Source organism: Anopheles coustani, chromosome 2 (assembly GCF_943734705.1).
Source record: "Anopheles coustani chromosome 2, idAnoCousDA_361_x.2, whole genome shotgun sequence".
Classification (NCBI taxonomy): domain Eukaryota; kingdom Metazoa; phylum Arthropoda; class Insecta; order Diptera; family Culicidae; genus Anopheles; species Anopheles coustani.
The window spans coordinates 52,722,531-52,745,024 of record NC_071289.1 but is presented as its reverse complement, the minus strand read 5'-3'; the positions used below and the strand labels follow the sequence as shown (position 1 = coordinate 52,745,024).

Genomic DNA, 22,494 nt, shown 5'->3' with positions numbered 1-22,494 from the left:
AATGTTAACAGTTTCACATGCGAAATATCAACTAAAGAGTCTAAAATAATGCCACAGGAAGAAACCGCTTTGATTTATTTTACAATTTCCGATTCAAATTCGATTCAGATTCGTTTTTCAATTATTCCAATAAATTCAACATTCGAGGGTCCGCGACAGCCGAGCAGTAGCGCTGGTTAGAAAATCGGCCCATGAGCGCCTAGGCTCACCACCTCGATGGCGTTGGTTCGAATCCCAATAGACACCGGACCCTCCCCTGTACGAGAGGACTGACTATCCACGTACAGATAGGGAAAAAGTTCTATATGGGGCAGGCATGACCAAACACGGTCGTTACGCCAAGAAGAAGAAGAAGAATAAATTCAATAACAATATTATAAAACAGGTAACTTACATTCCCTTTTCTACTATTTGTATGTTGTTGTAAATGAGACTTAAGAAGTTCCTAGCATTCAGTTAAGCAATCAAAACAAGTTAAAAGGCGTCGTTAAATCGTTAACCGAACGGGCCGCCACTCTTTTAAATACTTTTGATCAATAAATGTTATGCTTTTATTTTGCTATTAATACATTCAAATCCATTCTATTGTTAAAAGAGATATTTTTTTATAAAGTACAAATTGTATGTGATATATTGATTTTTCACCGTTGGAATCGTTTTCAAATTATTAAATCATTTGGTCAATTTCAAAATGGGTAACAATGAAAACCTGGATCAAAGACACTTCGGGTCAAACGAAAAGTTCGGACGGAAACAATACGAACGAAAACATATTCTACCAAAGCTTTGAAGATGAAAATTAATAATGATAAAACAATATCAAAGTAAAATACTTTGTTCAAAGTATACCAAAGCGAGATAAAAATAATAGCGGTGGTGACTTAAGCTCGGGACTCCCCGTCGGTCGCTCGGTCCACTCATAGGTAAACCCACCTCTGCGCTAGAATGTAGCAAATGAACATGAGTTTGAAAAAATTGCGGTTTCTAATGCACATATTTTCATGTTTTTGCCTTTCACCTCCCACTTCCGTGTGATTAACTAATGATCTGACTTTGCTCGCTATCATTCACAGCTTCCCAGTGATAAATCATCTTCCGCCGCATCGGATGACGTGTGTACGTGCGCGGAAGTCGTCGCGGTGCGGCGTCTTGTCGTTCCGGCGCTGCTAAGACACTCGCCCCTCCGCTGTGGTCCCTTCCCGCAGTGAGTCCTTGCCATTGGCTATGCTATGCACGCTCGTGGCGGTTCGCAATGGCAGAGCCGTCGGAAAACGTCGCTCGGGCCGCTGCGGCGCGCCCATCCAGCCTCCGGGGCGACCTGGAACGTGCAGGTGGTGCGGGGGAAAATGACTTCGCGCTGCCTTTGGCACGCCTGCCGCGCCCTCGTCCTCGGAATGGTGCTGATGTTCGTCGGAGGCGCGATGGCGACCGTAGGTACGTGTGCGGGAGTGTGTATGTGTGTGTGTATGTGAGGACCCGCAATCCCACCCGCTAACTATCTCTCCCGCGCAGGATACTACGCAAACAACTTTCCCTCGCTGTCCGACGTCCGGAGCAACAGCACGTCAACCATTCGCGTCAAGAATGAACACCGAGGATTACACCTGAATAATCTGTCGTACGTTGGACCTATTATCATGGGCGTTGGCGGTAAGTATTTTGGAGGTACTTTATTTCATTTTAAGCTCCCTAGCTGACAACATAAATTATAAGTGTGGAATTATAATCAGTGAGTAACGAACGTCCTCTTAATTAAAGTGTTGTCAAAAGGTTAAAAACCATAAAGCAGTGACGAGCGGGAAATAACACTTCGGTCATTGTTATTCTGAGCAACACTTATTTGTAGATTGTTTGAAAGTTTGTTGTTTATTATTCACTCCTCGATCATTCATTCCTTCAAAGGTGTGTTTAACAAATACACACCTTCAAACGTGTGTTTCAAAACAACAGCAACAGTACCCCCACTAGAGCCCACTCTCCAAATCGCACACCGTATGTTCTACATTTTAGATCGAGAATCACGACAGAGAAATAGAATGATAACTTCGATCTAATAGAATTTGAAGCCGTGTTTTAATTTTTTTTTCAAACAGGATTGCATATTTAATACTTTTACTGTGTACCGTTTTTATAATATTTTTTACCCTAACGATAAATTTTACAACTACACTAGGCTACTTCTATGGTAGTGTAATCTACTACATATTTTAGCTTTTTTTATGTATGAAGTTCTGTGTACACTAAAAACTCGACCAATACTGAACCGTCGCTTCTGAAACTTTGCACACATTAAGTTTAAGTACTGCAGATTTTGTTGCAGGTTTGATCGCTATTTTTGATAAATCATCTAAATTTTACTATTTAAACTCAGCTTTACTAACACAAACAAAACAAGCATGTAAACAAATGTCAAGGTGTATCCAACATAGTAACCCTAAGGTTTATACATTACGGGGATATTGATGAAATATCGAACATTTTAAATATGTCGTTATTGTAACTATTAAATTCAAACATATTTTTCAAGTATAATTTAAAACCAAAATTCTTTTCTCAATCCCTTCGTCACCAAGCAACGCCGGGGCGTCAAGCTAGTGCTAAATATTTTAGTATCTGGGTAAAACAAAAATTTTATACCACCCAAAATGTATGTCAAAAGAACTTTTTCATCGCTATCATTTATATATGACCGGTAGTGATAGCTTCGCCATATATTGTCAAAGAAGATCCGTGAAGGAAAACGTACAAAATAATCTTTTGCCTTATTTAATTGATAACCACTGTTGCCTTATTTAATTATTTCATGGGATTAAATTATGGTCTTGAAATTTGAAGGAGTAAAATCGTGTTCTCTGAAAGCAAAACAATGGTTGTGTTTGACTTAAGATTGTTGTATGATTATAGTAAACCAACACCGTTGATACAAATGGATGGATACCTTGGAATTATATTATTCACCTTAATATACGAACCAACGTAGGAATCACTTCTTATTTTAATAGTACAAATTTTAACAAATGAGCGTAAATTATACATGCATTATGAATAACATATTTCATTCCTTTGCCCCAGTTGAGCTTTTATCGATTCATGAGTTGATGAATGGAAACGAATTTAATTTTATCGTCACTATGAATTGCACATTTCGGGCGGTTCAGCCTCGAATTCGTTGCTCAAAAGCTGCAACATTCATCGAATAATATCGCGTTACATGCTAGAGGTAGCGCAATCCCTTCAGACAGCTGCCACGAGCAAGTTCCGCTACTCCATTTGCAGGCTCCATGATTAATAACGATGCCAGACAGGGAAACGGGAATAAAATATGGACCCTGGTAAGCGTAAAACCTCGCAAGGGACAATTCTCACGGGAGCCACTGTTACTTTTGGGAAAACGTGCCGGAACGAGAAAAATATCCATGTTTAATGAAGTGCCGACTGTTCACGACGAACTCAGCGGACACGGCTGGTAGGCTGCTGCATGCAGCATGAGGCTTGTCGCATGTTGATGTGGTTTACATGAAGAAGGATCGTCGTCACGATTACGATAAAAGGAGGGAAAGGCTAGAAGCAACGGAAGACCAAGGTACGCAGTCCGGAGCGGGGCAGAGGCGAGAGAGCACACAATTTGTCTTGATGATATTATCAAAGTCGTACCACGGTGTTGAAAGTGAATCCAAATGATAAAAGAAAATAAACAGTCCGTATATTAATATAACGTTAGTATATTCATGCATTTCATTTCTTAAAGGAATGGAATAGATAAAAGTCTTTCATTCGTCTACACTCAGTCTTTGGCTTGTTTTTGTTGAATTTATTACTTGACATTAAATTACATGCAAATTTCAAGCTTACACATAACGTAAATTCTTTCGCTGTCCTGTTTGCTTCTTAATTACTGTCGGTCTGAAGCTTCCAACGATTGTTCAGCGTCAGCCTTGGACTAATTCATACTGATCCTTCAAAAGGAACAATACAGAAGAGCAAAACAGTTTATTCGCATCCGTCTCCCAGCACCAGGTTTTAGCCGAGGGTTAAAAGCATGCCGTATTATGCTCGTTCCGGCTAAACTTTCATCCCGAGCCACAAGGGCCTGCAAACAGAACCTCTACAATAGAAATTCCACCTCATTCATCCGTTGTCGTTGTTGGATCCAAACACCAAACAAGATAACGATACTAAACAAATTTCAGACATGAATCGGAGAGCCTTTCGGTCGTTGTTGCGATGAAATGAAAATTCTACTCAAGCGACCCAGTGTTGCCCAGGGAAAAAGAAAAAAGCTTGAATGCCGAATACCCTTCGTGAGGATCGTCAACAAGAAGAAGGAAAACCGAAGTGTACACCGTTTACCAACTACCCCACCTCCACAAAACAAGGACACGAAACGACATTGGGGCATTGAATGGAAAATAATACGTTTGAATTGAAAGCACCCACACGACATTTTTTTCGGAGCCGCGTTCGACGAGCATGTGATAGCGAACACGGATTCAAACGCATCTGAAATTTTGGATCTTCGTCTTTCCCCATGCCATCTACACTGGAACCTGGAGATGCAGAACCGCTATAAAGCATATGCGATACGTCTGACAAGTTTATTCAAATTAGTTCCACTTGTCATCTGTGTCTGCCACTCCACGGGGACGAACTGTTCGTGAAAACATGGATGAGTTCCATCATCACAAAAACACAATTTTGTCGAGTCGCAATTTTTTCCGCCGGAATTTATTGATGTGTGAAAACTGATGGATTTCGATTCTGCCCTCATGCTCTCCTTCGTGCAATTTTCCTCGTCTGTACTACCAGCTGACACTGGGTTCCATTGCATGAGTGACGTGGTATCTGCTAGAAGTGGTATTGAAAATTAAATCATACCTTCCTTCTCTACTTATATCGTTTATTGAATAACCCTCGAAGATGTGTTACCACATGTAAATTATGTGGTGTTGTGTGAATATGCAATAAAGCGAAGAAAATGGTAAAAAGAAAGATTCCTTTTGATTGAATCACATTGTACTATACCATCAAGTTTAAGAAAATCTCACTCATTGAATCTTCAAGCATTGGAAGCGGGATAAGATGAATAGACAAACATATCCTTGCTATTGTATGAATCCATGGAATTCATGGAATGTTCTTAAAACGCAAGTCCGTTATCAATTATGTGCATACACTGTATCACAACATGTCAAAAATATAATGTTTTATCAGTTTTGATCAAACGTCAAGTTCAAAAACTTGGAGGAGTAGTAGTAGTAGTCATATTTGTGTTTCCAAATTACGTTGCAATTGTGGTTTTCTTACAATTTTGAATGAACGGCATTTATGATTTGTAAAATTTAAGTGGTAACTGTAACTGTAAAAAACCTTCGATGAAGAACACAATGTTTGATTAAAATACATGTCGATCATCCACATTTTAAATTCATCTTATTTACAACAAGCTTCAAAAATCTAATTTCCGACACCTTTGAAGTTTTCACTTACATAATAACTACATACTTGGTCATGAAAATTTCACCCTTTTAAGAGAATATCTCTGTACGAATAAGATGCCGTTCATTGAACTAACTGAAAATGAAATTTGTTGGTTTTGATATGATATTTTCATCAACTAAAACAAACTGTTGCTTCCTTTTGTCAGGACAAAAAATTGACAAAATATGCAGCCTATTGAAGGAGCGTACAACTCAATATATCAAAAGATTTGAAAAAAGTTTGTCTGAGGTATACCAAATTTAATCAAGCATATTTTTGGAAAGGAGAAAAAACATATATTACAGTTATAGGCTATTATTACATCAACATAAGTAAAAGAATGACATAATATATATTTAGAGAAGAAAGTCAACTTCAAACGGTGCGTCGCTCATAATCCTTCATTTCAGTCGACCAATTCCCTCTGTTACACCCAGTGGATACGCTTTTCCGGTTGCGTTCGCTAATTGCGTTTTCCTTTTTACAGCAAGGCAAAATGGTTGTCATTTGGCGTACAACATTATCTCACGCATCCACGCGTTGGCATCTCTGGTCTGTAGATATAACCATTCGGCGTGGAATTTCAATGTATGTTGTCGTTGCTTTTTCTTACCCAAAACCTCCTGGCAAGACAAAATACACGGTTTTAGCATTTTCCGGAAAGGAGCGAAGGTGCACGTTCAACCAGACACGCGATGTAAAATAAAACGGGAAAAGAGTGCACAAGAAAAAATAGACATAGAACAAAGCGCTGAGAAGCATATCAAAGGAATGAAAAATACACGACATCAAATGGAAAAGATTTGTCTGACATTCAAGCAAAATTGAAATATTAAAGGGATTGGCTAGTAAACCATGGTGAAAACGGTTGGCCTCGAAGCTTCCCTAAGAAGCAATTGTCTTGTGAAGGTCATCTGGAATGGTGAATTTTCGGTTGTTTGTTAAAATATATAGCGTACAAAATTCGGTTCAGTTACCGGTATTGGGTGAATATTATTATCAAGAATTCAATTACGCTGCAATTGTTTGTACCATATATTTTCAGTACGTAAATAAAAAACTAAATTCATATTATTTGACAAACTCTAATTTGCTTTAAAATGCTTCTTTGCAGGATTCATCGTAGTGGCATCATGCGTGATGACCTTCGAGGCTCGTGATTCGGCAGCCAAAGTGGTGCCGGCCCGGTTCAAAATTACTGGACAGAGTTCGGCCCGGAACCCAAACAGCCGGAACAATACCTCTCGACGATCCACAGGTAATCCTCACCTCTGAACTTTATTCCAGTTCTAGAAAAGCGCAATATGTCGAAAATTCCTTATCCAAAATCCTGCCTCCTAGAAAGGTGTCAGTGTCAATTTGGCAGAAACCTACCAATCATCTGCTCTAGATGGTAAAAGGATGCCTGCTTTCTGTATGCCCCAAGAGAGGTTTTACGTCAGCCACCTCCATCTTGAGTACGGTCAGACGAATCGAATCAAGTGTCTTCGTGGCAGGGCATCTCACGCAAGACGAAGAACGTGGAGAAGCATTTGCTCTTCGAAGGATTTTGACGTATGAGTTTTGAGTTTTCACTAAACAGGAAATTAATGATTCCCTAACTGTTTTGATGATTGCCTCTGTGAAGGTTTTGTTTCACAGCTACACAATGACTTTTGAAGCGTTTTGAATTACAGTTTCAAATCATAAAGAAGTATCCAAAACGAATCATTCCACCACAGAAAACGGTATTTTCTCGCATTTTCTTTTTTGCTGTCGACAATTTCCATCTAAAAACAAAGGAAAACCTTATATCAACAGCCCAGAAGCAATGGAAGCAGCGCAAACCATCGCACGATATTTAAAGAAAGCAAAAAAAATCCACCAGGGTATTCCGGTAGAAAACACAGGAAGCATCTAGCATACGCCGGACATTGGGCCGGAAGGAAATGCACTAGTGACACTGCTACAACCATCGGAGGCTCGTGTTGGACTGCGAGTTTCATTACTTGCTATCACAGAGGATGCTGTCGCCGTTACTAGACTAGATGGAAATAAATAGAATCCTTCAGTCCTGACGTGTTTGTATAGCAAACTAGACGTGAATATAGTTTCCAGGCTGCTTCTGGTTGCATCTGACTGTGGGATGCCAGATCCATGGAAGTATAAATAGAAAAATAAATAGAGACCAATAGAAAAATGAGAACCAATGTGAAGAAGGATTTTGCCATGGAAATTTACTTGTACGTTAAATCTGATAGAAAGCGCTTTAATAATGATGCAACAACCAAGTTAAGATGCTACACAATAAAAATAGATACCAAACTATGTTTATCTTTTTTGTTTTTTAAGCACACAAACATTTTCAACATTGAGCAAATCGCAACTCGGAAGCTACAATTTGCTAAAAAGTCTTGAAACACAGTTCAGTTTTCAAGAATTGTAGAACTTTTTTTCATTCTTTCCATCGGTAATCGGTGACGACATTTCTTTCGAGTAAGGTTTGTTCTAGGTTGATGATGACTTTATAGTTCAACTAAACTCATCTAACCCAAAATAAAATGAGTTTTAGAAAAAAAAAACTTGAGTTTTAAGTTGAATTCCTTAAAGTGCATGAACAAGTTTAATGATCGGTGCAAAAACTTTAAAGATTGAATACTACCTTAATTTATCTGTAGAATATTAAACATCATAAATCAAATCCACATCACATCACACAAATTTTAAAATTAGAACCATTAAAAAGGTTAGATTTAACGATTTGAAATCTCATCGCATGTAAAATGTCATAAACAGGCTGGCCCTAGTTTTCGTCAGCCTCAGTTTTCGTCGTTTGACAAATCGTTCGAAGCTGGTTTATAATAGCGTGCTTTGTTCGTTACTCATATGGTTCAATGCATTTTGTATGACACAAGATTCGAACATGGACTCATAAACGAGTGGTACAGGTTTTCTGCTTCAGACTACTTTGCTCAATTAAAAATATCTTCCAATTGAAGCACTGAATGTATTATTGTAAACCTACACGGCATGGAACCCAAAAAGGTATAACGGAATATAAAACGGTTGATGGCCATTAAATTGATGATAAAATACACAAACTTTGTTATAGTTTGAAGAACACCTTCATATCAACCTCTGAAAATTCAGACGAGAAGAATATACACAACCAACGTTTGTTTTGTGTTAGCCAAGTCTTGAGTAGGTATTATAAACGTAAGAAATTTAGTCCGCTAGCCCCGGTTTTCGTCGCTGTCAAAGTCCCGTTTGGTGACGAAAACCGGGGCCAGCCTGTATTCACACAAAGCTCTGAAAATTTTAAAGAAATAATAATTATTGTAGCGTGAAATTTTAAAATACCATTCATAGTTCATCAAGTGTGCATACTGTATAAATTTTGTACATTTCCTGTCGGAAACACAGAATGTACAAATATTATGTACATGGTTTCTTGGCATCACAATTACTACAATATCTTTATCAAGAACAACGGCTGTTTAACTCATCAACTCCTTTTCAATGTCATCATTTCCATGGCATCACTTTTTCAACTACTTTCTCAATCAAAGTTTTCTTATTTGCGGTCATACCGTACTTACCACCGAGACTCATCTAAGTTGATAGAAAATTGCATCATTACGCCGACGTTCTGTTCTGTACACCGTCCTCGGTGGCTGAACAATGCCAAACACACACGCGCACAAACTCCCCGTTGCTTGTTGCATCTTCGTATTGTGGACCTGGAAAAGACTATAAACGGTATAAAGTTGAGCAAACCGCAACCCAAAATTCACAAGTCGTGGCGCTTGGTGTCGCCGTGACATGGCTATTAACTGGCATGACCGAGGTTGGCCAGCTTAGCGAACATCTGCACTGGAAGGAAAAGTTGGAGGAACTGCTATCAACGAAGGACTCGAAGCCTCCACGGTGAACAAAATTGTGTTGCACTACGGCTGTGTATCGAGAATAGCACAAAGTTGTTGAAAACTTCACTTAGCCCTCGAAGTATGGGGAGGAACTAGTTATCGTCCACCTTTGAACCAAGACGCTGTTATTAAGGCTAACAGTCGCTCGAAAGCAATTGAGTTTCATGGCTTCGGCCATGGCTGTAATTGTCACACTTATTTATCTTTTAGCAGAAAATACCAAATACTCTAGGCAAATGTACAGTAAAAAGCGTAATGTTTCTAGTAAACAGTACATCTTAAAAATACCTCTCGCTCTAAGAAGAAAAAAGTTCAACGGTTTAAGAAATCAGACGTGCCGGGAAACAGTCGTAATACTTGCTTCCTTCGGTATTGTTTACCTCCGTTTACTTTTGCTCCTATTTCAGGTATCTCAAACGGGCCGACAAGCCTCGTCCCGGGATCGCAAAACGCCCGCTGGGAGCAACACATGGGAGTCTTCCGAACATCGCCCGCGACCGAACAGGTGCCGGACCGCAAGGCACTTACAGCAGCCCTGGTACACTTCTCCAAAGCCTTAGGGTAAGTACGTGCTTCGTTGCGATGCCGGCCACGGCTCAAGGGCTGTTGAAAATAGTTTACTCTACGTCCGCTGTCACAGGACCACTTCGACGTTTACTACAACGCATTCGTTGTTCAACAATTACTGGAAATTTTCAGCAAAAGGATCAAGTTGGTTTTTACAAAACAATACGGAACAAGACGAATAAAAGACTAAATCGCATATGGAAACATTTTATTTCATTCAACTACCTTATTAAGGATTATAGTGTGTCTGTTTAAAGATAAAAATAGTTAAATTAAAAATATAGACACATACTCAATCATTTGATTTCTATAGAAAATATCCTTTGCCAGAGATATTTATGCAAAATTTTGGTATGTAAATTAATTTTTTTTAGCTTACACTCAATTTGCGCGTACGATAGCTCTTCCATTATTTCACCTTCCATATTTTTTGCTATGTAATAGAATATGTTTTATGGCGATTTTAAACGCCGTTTACCACCATTCCAGTAGCGATATTTTCTTACAATTTCTAACTTGTTGTATGGTTCCTCGGCAAGACTACGGCTTCTTGCAAGATAATCCTTGATTTGTTTCCTGTTTAAACTTAGAAGCATGCAGCAGGTAACAAGTGAACCTCAAAAACTCCTTCTTACAAGTTGAAATATCAATCGCCAATGATATCGATAAAACAAAAGAATAATCCACATGATAACCGCGAGCATAACATTGCAATATGGGAAACTATGTATTGAACTATTGAATGGTTGCATGATTGGAAGATCTCATCAATTTCAAATATATTTCAATTAAATAATATGCAATTGTCATTATAACAGTGCAAGTTGCATTTAAATTTCACGCAAATGTTACTCTTACGTTTCAATTAAAATGTATTAGCCAGTTCCAATAATTTTAAATTAAAAAAAAATTAATAGTGATTAAAGACAAAACATTTTAAAGATGAATTGCTAAATCGATTTACCTTATAAATATATTGAAAATTAAGCGTCCACTTTTAACAATGTATTTATTATATTTTACGTAACAGTTGCTAACAAACCTAAAAACATAACATTAAACATTAGCTAAAGGATACCATTTATTCACTTTCGATAAATAGAAATATGCCGCAACGCTACGCACTTGAAACGTCTTACCCATCCATCGAGAGATGGGGCTATTTTTGGACGCAAATCGATACTACTTTCCTCCAAGCAGACAAATTGATGAAAGTCTACTCCAAACCATTGGCCATCCAGTATTACGTTACTGCTTGGAAGCGGGTTGTGGTTGTATATACATTTTGTTCTTTTTTCTTGTGAAAAAGTTTTTCATCTTCTCGACCGACGGATACGGAGGAGCGGTCCTGATTATTTACTGTCCACAAACATCTTTCTGTGCAGCTGTCTACAGCTATAAAGAGTGCCATACGTGGAATGAATACTGGTGTTTTGTGAAATATAATAAAAATTCTAAATTAAATGTTTTTTTTAATGTTTAGCAAATTGAAATAGAACTGTAAAACTATTTTACATCAAAAAGAAATTGATTAAAGTGATGTTTTTAATTTAAGATGAAAAATGTATAAATTTTAGTAGACGAGTACCCGTTTTTGAACCCGTCCTATAATTACCATATTCTATAAAACTTTACTATAGTGCATAGTAAAAAATAAATTATCGCTATCTTCTCCATCGCAGTATCATTGAGGTTAACTCTAATAGTTGCTGTTCCCATTCGCCTTCTGTATACTCTCCCTTTCTCAAAACAACTCGTACCGGATCCGACCGTATCGAACAGAACCATCTCCACCTAACAGCAGCTTATCAAGTGCAGTATCATCAAGCATTAACCTCACTACGATTATTATCGTGACCAAAGTGGCCCCGCTCCGAAGTTCCCCTGGGGTGATACCGCCGGTTATGCCGCAAATGCCGTGCAAGCGAGAAAATCATTTGTTATATCCTGCCCGATTTCATCTCCACCACCTGCCTCCTTTCTATCATCGGGCGAGTGATCCCTGCCCCCAGGATGGAGTGCCAAAATGAAACGAAGTAGAAAAACCGACCGTTTCTTTCATGCAGCCTAAAGTCCAGTTTGTACAAATGACAAGAAATCACAACATTTCACGTTAGACTCAGCGGTGCTTACCCGTTCGACCACTTACCCGACGGTATGGTTTGGGTTGGGTAGGGTGCTGTTCCAATTTCGCACCCCACCAGCGTCGGAGTCAACAACCAGCTAAGACCTCGTGGGTGGGGGATAATTTTCGCCACGAAAAAAACATGCACAGCAACAGCAGGCCATTTCGGCCACGCCATGTGATTTGTGCCTGACGTTATGGATGTCAGCGTACAGCGAATCACCGAATTGGGGAAGGATCCCGGGAGGTGGCGTGCGGTGACTGTAATTTGGCCATGTTTCTCGGTCGCGGTGTTCCGCCACCATTCCGGCACCACTTGTCGGCGTTGTGGAAATCAGGTTACGAGACTGTTATTCCTTTGTGGACACGCTGTTAAGGATAATTCAATCTGCCGGTGGAGGAAAACTTTCTCCGAGACTGGTGTCGGCTAAAGGATTACAGCTGCTGCTGCTGCTGCTGCTACTGCTGTAACAAGGAAACAGATCTCCGGGAAACAACACTGCCAGCCGGAGCTGTGAAAGTTGAGCATAAATTCAGTTCTCGGTATTGAATCGCAGAATACAACACATTATTCTCACATTGCAAGACAGATTGGGGTGAAAGTTTTAATAACATTAATGATGAGCGTCTTATGTTCAAGGAATAGCAGATGTGAAAGAATTAAAATAATAATACCGATGCACAAAATCTAAAGCCAATCCAATGCATGCGTAAGATATAGAAATCGGGCAAGAGTTTTTTTAGGCTCCTTCATGTAGATTGTGTTTTAATGTATAGTCATAGTGGGTTCTGCATACAGTTCAATTAACATAAGAAGTGTGTACCCTATTCGCAACCAAAACTACATTCATCCTGGCTTTCAATACCGATATAATGCAACCAATTGCAGAAAGGAAAATGAAGTTTCATGCTGAACGAATTTGTGAAAGACAGCTTCGATGGTAATTGAATTTTATTTCCTGCACCAATCCAACTGGGTTGATAGTGTAGTCCTCCGTTTGTGGTGTAGGGAAACAGGGGGTGAAAATATACTCTTAGGAAAAGCAATCGGTTAGATATACTCTACACATCAGTGGTTTTTTTGTATTAAAAAATACGTTGATATCAGTTCAAACTATTTGTGATCACTTTTTTCAAATGATGCACACAAAAATTTCTGGCACAATACGACACAAGACAAATGTCTCGAAGTCCATGTCACGAGGGTTCTACACCGTGTCCAGTGTCTGTAAAGCCACTTAGTAAAGTATCACATACACACTACAATATATTCTGCGAGATTCAAGGCCATAATCTAACGTAAATGAACAAAAAAGTGTTCGGATGCCATGAAAAATACCCAATAATAAACAGAATAAATACCGAATCAAATCCTACTTAAAAGTATCCTTAACCAAATATTACAAACTACAGACAACAAAGATAAGTTTCTTATCAATAAAACATTTTAATTAAACAGAAAAAGTTGCTAAAAGTAGTTTTATGGAGCAAAATATTGTGAGATTGTAAGTGGCTCTATAGAAAGTGGACAGTAGTTTTAAAGCAATATTCAGTAAATGAGTTTAATGTTACAGATTTAGTTGAAACAACTACTAGGAGTTGTTACAAATATGAACCTCTTTACATAATTTAAATAATTCTTAATTGATAAAATAGATAATATTGATCAAAATAAGGTTGGCTCTAGAGAAACTAGACACCATGTTTTTAAAATACAAATAAATAACAGGCATATTCAATAGCACCAACATAGGCAATCGATTCGGAACTTCACTTACCGATATGTTACCTATCAGCAAAACTAGCTTTACGCATTGTTGTGAATACCTGATACACGAAATGGTATTTTATTAATACTCAAAATGCCCATTAGCCCAGGCGAGAATATTGCCCCTTGTTCCCCTACAATCATTACCAAGGGCAAACAATTTGTCTTGTTATAGAGGTGCTATTCCTAGCTGTAATCAAGGTTCACATAGGCGAGGCTTTCGTCGGAAGCAGGTTGTATTTTGAGTACAGAAATGAGTAAAAGAGCAAACAAATCGATTGCTGCCTTATGCTAGGCAGTACTCCATCCTTGGTTGTCTTTCTTCTCGCAATCAACAACTTTGTTCCACTTCGGTCCATGTTTAGATACCCGCTTGCATTTGCAGGAGCAACGAGTCAATGCAGAAAATGTGTTGCGAAGAAATTTACAATTCATACATTTGTTTGCTTGCTATCCATAAAGCTAAACATGCTTGCAGCGAGCAACACATGCTTGCATCTTTATAAGCTTTAAATTTATGTTTAAATTAACGTCATATAAGGTTTGTTTAATGTTTGCCGACCTTTCTTAACTATCTTCTGAGGTGGATGTTTTTTAACCCCTTTACAGATTTTTGTCGCTCGTTTTGTTTCTATTTCTACTTGTTTTTGCGCATCGTTTATTGCGAGTGTACTAATTGAACCATTGTTTTGCTTATTATGGATAAATTATTACTGATCACAGTCACAATGCATGTGCAAACTGACCATGATTTAATAAAAAATTTCTTCGTTTCTACATAAAAACCTGTACAAAAATGCAAAAAACAATGTGACAATTTTTTGAACCATTTTCTCAACTTGGCAGGACTGTGAAGGGGTTATTTCAGTCTATAGTTACTTCATCCACAGTTTTGAAGTCCCTAACCTTTTGGTAAATACATTGAATATCTAAAATAATAAAAACTGACATATTCCGCCTGTTTGGAAATCATCAATACAATTATAGGAGGCCGTAAATATCTTGGCTGCAAGTAAATACGAACCCTTTCCTCGGTTGTCGATTAATCATTTTGAATTATGTTAGCTAATCATAATGTAATAAAAATGATAATAATAATAATAATAATAGTAATGCGGTTGCTATTTCTAACGAAACGGGATCAAAATGGCTTCCTCTTCAGTTGAACGAGTGTGTTTTATCTTTCACAACTCCAAACTCCTCCCAGCCAACGGATAGAAATTTCTAAAATTGCACAATTTATCATGAACACTCGAGTGCGTCCTAGTCGAGTCATGGCTTTCGACAGATAAGCACGACTCTCAAGCACGACACGGCGTCGAGTTAAGAAGTTCGGAAAGAAACGGAGTACTTGCCTCGTTTAAGGCGTCGCTGATGATGAATCGCTGTTGGTTGTCTGGAGGGATTTCGCAATGCGACTCATATTTTTTCCGCTCTCATTCATATCCGTACCTTTCCACAGGACTCCAAAGACGTCCCCGCACCGACGGCCAAGCGAAAGCCAAAGTCGCCGCGTGTCGCGCAGTGGCTCGGTTCCCAATCTGTACGCCGAAAAGCTGAGCGTGCCCTCGCTGACCTCCGGTTCGCCCGCCAACATCCGGTCCGAAACGGTGGGCCATCGGCATCATCGGGGGTCGCGGGTTAGCAGCATGGTGCAGCGATCGACGCGGGACGCCTGCGGTAGCAGCGGTGGATTGCTGCATCCGGGAATGCTTCAGTTTCACCGGCACGCGCTGTCCGTGGATGAACCGGAACCGTTTGCCAGGTAAGCGAATGGGGTTAATCTTAAAAGTCTTGTAAGCTGTAGATTTTCAAACTTGAGGAATATCAGCTTTGTATCCTTATATTTACCTCTATTATACCCATGGTAATGAAGAATGTTTAAAGAATCAATGAAGAAAAATTAATGGAGTTGAATTTGCAAATTAATATATGCTTAATCACACTATTGGTTTTATTTTTTTTTAAATCGTTGTTGTTTCTTCGCATTCAATTATGTTTATATTTTCATAGATATTTATTTGTTCATTTTATTTAAATCTCCGTATTCAAGAAACCAAAATTAGCTAAAACATGGGAAATTTGGAAATACACAAACAGGATTGTGCCGGGGACATGAAAAGTCCAACTGCATAAACTATTAGTTTTGAAAATGTTTAGAATACTGAGATTCTTAAAAAAACGTGCATTAAATACGAATGATTTATAAAAATTAAAAACAACAAGAAAATAGTTTTTAAAAAAATACTTATATCAACCAAACTGCTGTGTGAAAAATTTGTTAAATTTTGTTTCGTTTTTACCATTTTGCAAAATTAATTCCAAAAAGAAATTTATTATTTTTAAATAACTTATTTACAACTGTAAACTTGAGATGCTAAATGTTTGACGATTATATTCAAATAACATAAAACGAAATATAAAACCCCTTCACAGTTTTGCCCGAGCCAGATGGGATTTGTATTATTTTGCTCGTTTTTTGCCACACGTTTTGTTTCTACTTTCGTTGCGTGGCGTTTATTTCGAGTGCACCTGCTTCGAAAACACGATCTTATGTGTTTGTAAATTTTCACTGACTAATTTTGTTGCAATTGAACCACATACTTGCTTGCTATTACCAAATTATAACAAATCCTTAGCACATAAATACTTGCAATTGCTTAATTGCATTCATTAATTGTTTGCATGATTGCAAACTGACCATCATTTAATTAAAAGCAATCCAAAATAATTTGAGGAACATGAAATGTATCAAAAGCTATACAAAAATGATAAAATCATTAACAATCAACTAGAGAGCAATAATCGTAACTGAATAGCTGATGATCCCCATTTAAAGTTATTCGATTTTCTATTTCTGAAGCTTTACAACCTCAGTAAGGCAAGGCTCTTTTTTATCGAACCGTAGAGACATCTCAAGCATCAATATTTCAAAGCAGCATTATTACGCTGTTTGCAAAAAGTAGTTGTAGCTTCTAATTGAAAAGTTATACTTGACTGGTAGCCTGTAACCATTACTGTGCTGTTTTTGCGCCCATCTCACGTCAGGACACTGAAGCAGGCCGGCTCGCACGGTTCGGTGCAGTACGGGTATGGTGGAGAGATCGTGCCGGTGCACAAAATGCGGGACCGCAACAAACGCTCCGACACGGCTCGACGGCACGTGCTGTCGCGTCAGACGAAGATCGAGAAGGACGAATCACTCGGGAGCCCGAAGCATGGCCACATCAGTCGCCGGGCCTCCACCATCTCCAACACGTCCGTCTCCTCCAAACTCAACCGGAGTAGCCGGCGTGCCTCGACCATTTCCAAGACGCCGAGTGTGGATTCGCGGGGTGCCGCCTCCACGGTAGATATCAATAGCCTGGATCGATCTCTGCTAGTGGGTCTCACGCCTCCCCGAAAAGGGGCCCCGTCTGCCACACCTGGACCCATCTCGACGCCGTCAGTGGACAAGGAGTACCGGTAAGTGTTGCACTGTTTAAAAACGATCACTTGAAATTTCCAGTGAATATTTTTCGTAGTTAGCAAGGTCGTCAACGTTCTGTATTTCTGACTATTTAAAGGTAGCTCGGAATTTTACCTCTAAGGAAAATTACTCCAAGTACGAACTTCTATATTTGATATAGCAATTAAAATTTGATTTCAAACCATTTAAAGAAGTCATTAAGTTGATAGGAAAATATTACATTTTGTCGTAAGTTCTATTAAATAAAATGTGATAGCTTTATCACTAGAACATCAATTCTTTACTTTTAATTTTGCGTTTCGAATATATTGAAAACGGTTAAATATTCCAGCAGCATACGGATAAATATAATGAAAGCGTTTCATATCGATGCGTAAAAAAATGTCGTGTAAATCCCTATTTTTTCATAAATGCTATTTAATTGGGCTTCATTTCCCGAGACTGAGCTTGCCTATAGAATACCCCGCTGTGGAAACCTTCCAAACAAGGTCAATCTCCCGGAAGAAAAACTATGATTGACAATCTAATCTAATGCCACACTAATAACACACAATGAGACAAGAAAATCGGGCGATAATCATAACTCCCACATAGCGCAGAACGGGAAGACCATACCAATTCAATCGATAGAGCCTACCACAAATGTCCATCATCTGTTGAGCTGCCGCACGCACCGGGCAAACATTCTTGCTTGACCTCATAACAAAAACAAAACAAAAAAACCCAAACCCACCCCTAACGGGAGGGAACTTTTGAAAGGCGGAATAAAAAGCAAGCTTCCCATTCCATTTTTTTTTCGATCGCCTTTGTTTCTGAACGCCAACAAAGAGTTTCACTGCAAAGTGTTTGTGCCTTCGTATCCATCTTGTAACGTCACATTTCCACTCCACCCACAGTGGCAACCTCAAGCGCCACTCCGAGTCTGCTCAACCTTCGCTGGATGGAAAAGTTCAATGTCTCGGGATTAATTCTTTTGTCCCTGCTTTCTCTCGCTCTCCACAACGGTGTATGTATCGATTTCGGTGGACATTTTCCTTTACCCTAACGCCCCTCCGGGGTTTTGGATTACACGTGTGCCTCACGCGGGTTTCCAGCGCCTCCTTCGGAAAAGGGGTTTTCGAAGATTCGGCGGACTCACAGCAAAAAGGAAAAAGAAAAACATAAAAATCAGAATTCCACAGTTGACTGACCCGAGCGACCCACGTGGCGGGTGGTAACCGTCTGTGGAATGTGTGGCTGCGTGTGATTTTCCTGAATTTTCTCCAAACTTTGATTTGAAGTTCGTTACTGGGTGGCTTATAAATATCGCGCAACAGGGGTACGACGCACCGGGTTTGCCTTACGTTTTCGGACGCACGTTAAATGATGTGCTATTCTTCGCCGTATGCGTCACGCCAAATTCCGTTCCGTCACGACACGATGCTAATGACCGGCCGTTGGGTTTTCACTTTGTTTTGTTTTGGTCGGTTTTTACGAAATAGTGTAACGTTCTTCTTTAGCACTTTGCTGAGCACTTTGCCGTGATACAATTCGTGAAGGGAGAACGCACTGAATTATAAAAAGAACGTTACTTTCATCACCTTACGTTGCACAGTGGGAAAAGGTAGAACAATCAAGCGGGCATTTAAAATGAATGATCGATTTCCCGACCTTTTTGATTGCTTTTTATTCGTAACCCTGAACCTGCAAAGGACAATCTTTCAGTGATGCACAGGAGTGAACTCCTTTTAGAGATTTGAATCAATAATCATCAGACTGATCAATTATTATGATCATTAAAATGTTAACACTTTGACGTTCGCACAATTCATGGTGTCACAACGCTTTACGACCGGCTCGTTTGCACCAGCATCTGGCCGCCCCCTATGTCCCCTTTATTTAAATACACGTACTTACAGCAATGGGGGTCCGCGACAGCCGAGCGGTAGCGCCGGTTTGAAAATCGGCCCATGAGCGCCGGGGCTCACCACCTCGACGGCGTGGGTTCGAATCCCAACCGAGACCGGACCCTCCCCTGTACGAGAGGACTGACTATCCACGTACAACAGGGAAACAAGTCTCGTAAGCCCTTAACGGTCAGGCATGACCAACAAGGTCGTTACGCCAAGAAGAAGACTTACAGCAATACGCCCCGTGAAGTTTGTTTACATTCTATTAGATGTTTGTTTACTTCAAGATAAATACAATATAAGGTAGCGGAATGTAGAGCATTTTGACATTTTTTGCAAAAAATCGAAAAATAGCTTTTGACAATATTCTGATACTCAAATTTGGCATGATTCCTTAGAAGAGGGACAAACAACAATGCTCGAGAACCAAACAAACCGGTTTTTCAATTTCTTTAATTTTTTTCGCATGGCAAATGTTTAATGCTTAGTCTACACGAGGCGGCAAACTCTGAATCCCATCTAGATTATTTTCACCATTTTTATATTAAAAACGTGTATTTTATATAAAATGTCATTCTCAGCGAATTGTTTATGTTACAATACAATAGTTGTGATCAACCAATAATGTGTTTTGTATCACTAATAACAGCAAAACAATATCTAACGTAAAAATGTTCAACCGTTATTTTCTCAAACTGGTGTTTTTGCAAATGGGACTCATATGCGAGTATGGGCAGTATAGCGGTTGCTGATAATATTTCAGTGTACACAATACCTCTGTGCTGTTTTTTTACAGTTAAACAATCAAAACAACACTGAACGCGCTTACATCTGCATCGGCGCACGAATAGGAACGTCTACACGAAGCGAAGAAAAGTGACAGAAAAAATGATATTTTCGCCTGTGTTTTAAGAGTTTTGCGCGTCGTGTAAACTAAGCATAATGCTTAGTTAGCCCCCCCTACCACTTTTTCAACTTTCACGTAGCACACATTTTGGTTAAAATACTATTTAACAGTCACAACTAACAATTTAAGGTTGTCATAATTTCCTAACAAACATTTTGATTTTTCCAGAAATGACCGCTTTTTATCCCATTGTGTGTTATTTTAATTTTGGTTGCTTTTCTTTTTCTTCCCTCTTGCTGCCTCCATCGACCAGGAGTCAGCTGTCCATCTGCTCGGAGCCGGCGGCGATCAGTCAGCGCAATCTGTCCTGTCAATCGAGCCTGGAACCGTGCGTGCCGGAAGAGGAAAGCTCTCCCGAGCAGGAGCACGGCCACCGGGACGAGGCTGGGGAGCGGGAGGACGACCGACCGGCGATGCCACGGGAGCCCCTCTCGGTGACAAATCCTCCGCTGCGGCCCGACTCTCTCATCCTCGAGCCGGACAGTGACGAGCGGACGGCACCGAACCGGTTCCTCTACCGGAGCAACTCGAGTAAAAGCTTCCGCAAGCCGAAGCCGAAGGCGGCGAGCAAAAAGCGCAGCAACGAGTACGACCAAATCTACGTGATTAGCAGTGGCAGTGGTGCTGGTGGTGGTGCAGGTTGCGGTGGGGGTGGTAGCGGAGGCAGCATTTCCGGTGCCAATGGGACGACCGCCACCGGAAGTGGCCGATACCCGAACTTCCACCATGCAACGATGATGGCGCGGAACAACGACGACGACCATTACGACTCGATCGAAGTTATTCACGAGCGGAGGAGCAAAAACTTCAGTAAGTTCTCGGCCTCAGGTGGAGGAGGTGTTGGCCACGATGGAAGGCAGGACGCGGTGGCCGATTCGGTGGACGGCGAATACCGGAAGATGGGCTCGAACACAATTAGCGTGGTGGCGGATATTTCTCCCGCGCCTCCGAACGCACTAGCACCGGAATTGACTGCGGACAAGGATACACGGACTGGAAATGAGGTTTTAGCTGCTAATGGTTCACCCGAACGAACTGAACATACATGCACCCAAAACATCATCCTAAACTCCCAGCCACCAGAAGGTGTATCAGGAGGATCAGAGAAAAGCCATTCTCCAGCCAAGGAGGACGCCACACCGTGTCAGTGATGACAACCGCTTGACCATTCGACCTCACTTCCTGCAGCACGAACGATGAGTACTGGTGACAAGTGAGAAAATCGCTCAAAAAGCGACGAAAAGTAGCTCGAGACTTCTCGCCTGTGGCATCTCTTGCCAATAGCTTCTTCCAATAACCCCAATGTTTACTTCGTCAATGGCCGTCGTCGCCCGTGGATGGCGTTTCTAGAATCTATATTGCATCGTGTCGTTCGTTGGCAACATACACACACACTTACAAATAACCCACACAGAATACTCTGGAACATTTGAACGCCAAGCTCGCCCTGCGGGTCACCAAAGGAACGCTAGTTCTTATACCTTTTCTTTCAACCGGCTCCTCAATAGCAAAGAAGAGATAGATGCCGTTAGTGCATCTTTTCGATTACGTAAAAGAGGATGTGACTGGAATTTCAAGCAGATGCGCTTGCTCTTGCAAAGAAATCGACGATAACTTGCACGCTGTCGTGCTTTGGTGGAATTTTTACTATTCTACGATTGGGTTTCACTTGACCTGACGGTGTTGCTCGTCAGATTATTAGGTTTTAAGTACTGCAGTATATTAAGTTGACCTGCTTGTAATACTTAATGCAGCACATGATAGTATTTTTAAATTTATGCTCTTACAAAGTTTTTACTTTTACCAAGAATGTAGTATTTCATCTAAACCACGATTTTACCAAGAATATAGTATTTCATGTATGGTTGAGTAGTCGGTTGAATTTTCTTCTCTAGATTTTTAAAAACTCCATTTGAGCCATTTTTGATTACTTTTCCATCGATTTCATCTGACATTCTATCGTCAACTGGCGTGAGGATGGTCACTGTCTTCAGACTACTTGCTATAAATGTTTTACTTTACAAAAGACTCATACAACTTTCAGAAGTTTGTAACAAATGTTCAAACCCAGAGGATCTTTTTGAGGCTTCAAGTTTCGTTTTCAATCAATTCAACGGACAAAAGGGGGTTCACAGAAAAAAAAGTTGCACAATGCCTCGATGTCCAACCATGTTTGCTTTTTTCCAATCGGAAACATGCACTTCTTTTTGTGCACACAAAAGGTCGAGTCTCTGTTGTCGCTCGGGTTAGTACTACAAAAACTTTCATTCACAAAAATCTTTCATGCACTACGAATTCTTTGAAATTCTTCACTTCTATTCTCTGATGCTTAAAGATGCTGACATAAGATAAAACTGCTGGCTTCTTAATTCTCTGTTAGCATTAG

The 22,494-nt window shown here is 39.9% G+C and overlaps 1 protein-coding gene across 1 annotated transcript; it reads left to right on the top strand.

Annotated features, from left to right (window-relative positions):
• The first annotated feature begins 1,229 nt into the window (after positions 1-1,229).
• Positions 1,230-21,259, top strand: LOC131264613 (uncharacterized). Its single transcript, XM_058266887.1, has 7 exons — positions 1,230-1,434; positions 1,513-1,650; positions 6,593-6,736; positions 9,791-9,944; positions 15,306-15,608; positions 16,892-17,308; positions 20,362-21,259. Exons 1-7 carry the CDS (start codon positions 1,230-1,232, stop codon positions 21,257-21,259), a joined length of 2,259 nt encoding a protein of 752 aa, XP_058122870.1.
• The last annotated feature ends 1,235 nt before the right edge of the window (positions 21,260-22,494 follow it).

What these genes read in the sequence shown, in the direction of transcription:
- LOC131264613 (XM_058266887.1), top strand. Translation starts at nt 1,230, where the DNA reads ATGCACGCTCGTGGCGGTTCGCAATGGCAGAGCCGTCGGAAAACGTCG. An exon ending in CACTTCTCCAAAGCCTTAGG is followed by an intron (nt 9,945 to 15,305) that starts GTAAGTACGTGC and finishes ACCTTTCCACAG; the next exon opens with GACTCCAAAGACGTCCCCGC. An exon ending in GAACCGGAACCGTTTGCCAG is followed by an intron (nt 15,609 to 16,891) that starts GTAAGCGAATGG and finishes ATCTCACGTCAG; the next exon opens with GACACTGAAGCAGGCCGGCT.